Source organism: Berghia stephanieae, chromosome 10 (assembly GCF_034508935.2).
Source record: "Berghia stephanieae isolate SIO BIC M18660-M18661 chromosome 10, UCSD_Bste_1.3, whole genome shotgun sequence".
Taxonomy (NCBI): Eukaryota; Metazoa; Mollusca; class Gastropoda; order Nudibranchia; family Aeolidiidae; genus Berghia; species Berghia stephanieae.
The window spans coordinates 39,534,345-39,536,844 of NC_088369.1; the positions used below are offsets into that span (position 1 = coordinate 39,534,345).

General features: G+C 32.9%; 1 protein-coding gene across 10 annotated transcripts in view; it reads right to left on the bottom strand.

Annotated features, from left to right (window-relative positions):
• LOC144981110 (uncharacterized) overlaps positions 1 to 2,500 on the bottom strand; it is a 92,634-nt gene that overhangs the window by 8,254 nt on the left and 81,880 nt on the right. For all 10 annotated transcript variants that reach the window (XM_078929247.1, XM_078929244.1, XM_078929246.1 and 7 more), the window contains 2 exons: positions 1,458 to 1,565; positions 536 to 600 (listed from right to left, as the gene is read on the bottom strand). In XM_078929247.1, the coding sequence (XP_078785373.1) occupies positions 536 to 600; positions 1,458 to 1,565 (173 nt within the window). The remainder of the gene's footprint in view (positions 1 to 535; positions 601 to 1,457; positions 1,566 to 2,500) is intronic.

The window sequence follows — 2,500 nt, forward strand, 5'->3', positions numbered from 1 at the left end:
TGTTATATCGCCTAACAGGCGTCATGAGCCGTCCTGTCCTACATGTTAAAAATGTTGCTATTGACCAGGGACCCCTTGTATAGCGCTTTGAGCACATTTAGTGGATATTGCTCAATTATTTTTTTGTAATCAGATATTGTGTGTGGGTGAAAGATGTTTTAAAAAGACAACGAGAGAGAGAGAGAAAGAGAGAGAGAGAGAGAGAGAGAGAGAGAGAGAGAGAGAGAGAGAGAGAGCAATTACATCAATTGGGATTGCTGAGGTCAGAAAAAAAAGGGGGGGGGGAGGGGGGGGGGGAAGTGATCATGTCAAACCTTAGTTTTGGACTTTACATTGTCTCCCTGTCAGATTTAGGATTACATATAAAATTGTTGTAATGTGCTATAATCATATTAATGAAAAATAATGAAAAAGAGATAAAGTGGTGAGAATAAGAGAGAGAGAGAGAGAGAGAGAGAGAGAGAGAGAGAGAGAGAGAGAGAGAGAGAGAGAGAGAGAAAGAGAATAGGGCGAGCGACATAAGCAAATCAGTTACCTTTCGTAATCGTCCTTGTAAATACCCGTCTGAATACCCAGTGATTCTGAATATAACGCCCAGCCCTGAAACAAGATCAACAAGGTAAACGAGTTGAGTGAAAGTTAACAAGTATATAAATAATTTTTTGTTTAAAATTAGCTTTTATATAGCGCAATATCCACTAAACTTATGAAATAAAAGTGTATCCAGAGGAGTAAACCATTATAAATCTGATCATGTTTTGACTTTTATACATGACATGTGATAAAGTTCTAGACAGCACGAAGAATAGTGAGTAGAGTACCGATTTTCTTTGCTTAGAACCAAGCTGCTGGTTTCTGGCCGGACGTGACATCAGACTATTGAATCCTATTAAGTTGCCCAAACTATATCGGGTAATAATAGCGTGTCTGATTGGTAATCAAGAGGTCTGAGGTTTGATCCCTCGTCGAAGAAATCTTACTTTTCTTGTAGCTTTCCCTGTCTGCTTTGTCCTTCATTGTATCATACACACATTTTCATATTAAGTTTATATTCAAAGTTGTATAAAACTATCTGTGAATGATACAATGCAAGCTATATTTGTTGCTATTTTTGTTCTTGGTTGTATATTTTTACACTTTTGTGCATTTGCATATATTATAATGTATACATTGTAGCCATAGATTCTTAACTTTATGTTTATACATTTTCATGCATGCCACGTCTGTAAACGAATTTCCATTTCTTAAAATAAATAAAGTATATTATTATTATTATTATTATTATTATTATTATTATTATTATTATTATTATTATTATTATTATTATTATTATTATTATTATTATTATAATATGAGATTCTGTAATTATTAACTATTGTATAAGGCATTTAAAGGATAATTCCTGTATTAAGCCTTTAGTAAGATAAGATAAGATAAGATAACGATTAAAAACTTACCTCTACGTATGCAGTGTACGATGGGAAAGCAAAAGGTACTCTTGAAATGTCACTGAATTCTTTCATTTTGCGGAATTCTTGCAGATCTGCTGAAGCGGCGTAACTCATCTGAAAAAAGTAAGAAGTAAGAAGTCCATGAGAGAATTTTTAATGACGCAATTTATTCTCTAAAATTTCAAATTAAAGTGAACATAATATTAATTTGAGCTTTTATATTACGCTATTTCCATCAAACGTACTCAAAACGTTATTATTATTATTATTATTATTATTATTATTATTATTATTATTATTATTATTATTATTATTATTTATTATTATTATTATTATATATTATTAATTATTATTATTATTATATATTATTATTATTATTATTATATTATTATTACTTATTAATATATTGCTCAGAAATTCGATTTTTTAGTTTTTTGCGATGCAAGAAATTGTATCTATTTCCCACTCCAACGGCCAGGATTGTCCCCCAAAATGGCATACTTGAGGCTATATATTCAATTTCAAGTACCGGGTTCATCCATAGCCATCGTGCACTTATAGCCTGCCACTGACTAATAATTACCGCAAAAGACAAGTCTTTGGCCACAAAAGAAAACAAATCGTGAGCTGTATTCAATAGTTTAATCAATGGGGTCACTTGTCTCCTTGAGCTCTATCAACGACAACTCACTAGGCGGTGCAAAAAAACTAAAATATGACGTCAAACTATAAGTCCAGGTGGGTTCTAGTGTCAGGATATAAGATAACGATGGCTACTTTCATAGTTTAGAGCCAGTTACTAAGTTACCATGCGTCATTACGAGGGAAGTGACGTTACGACTGTTGAAGCCTATTGTGAAACCTTATGGGATGGAAACCTAGTTCTCCATGGCCTGGCAAGGGAATTAACTAGTAGATTTTTGACCAATCAAAACATGGAATTTGTGAAACACATTCATACGTGCCCGGACAAGCATGGTTGGTTGTTTATAAACAAAAAATAAGGTATTCTAGCTGAACGAAAGAAGAGTGTTTAATCAGAGAACGAG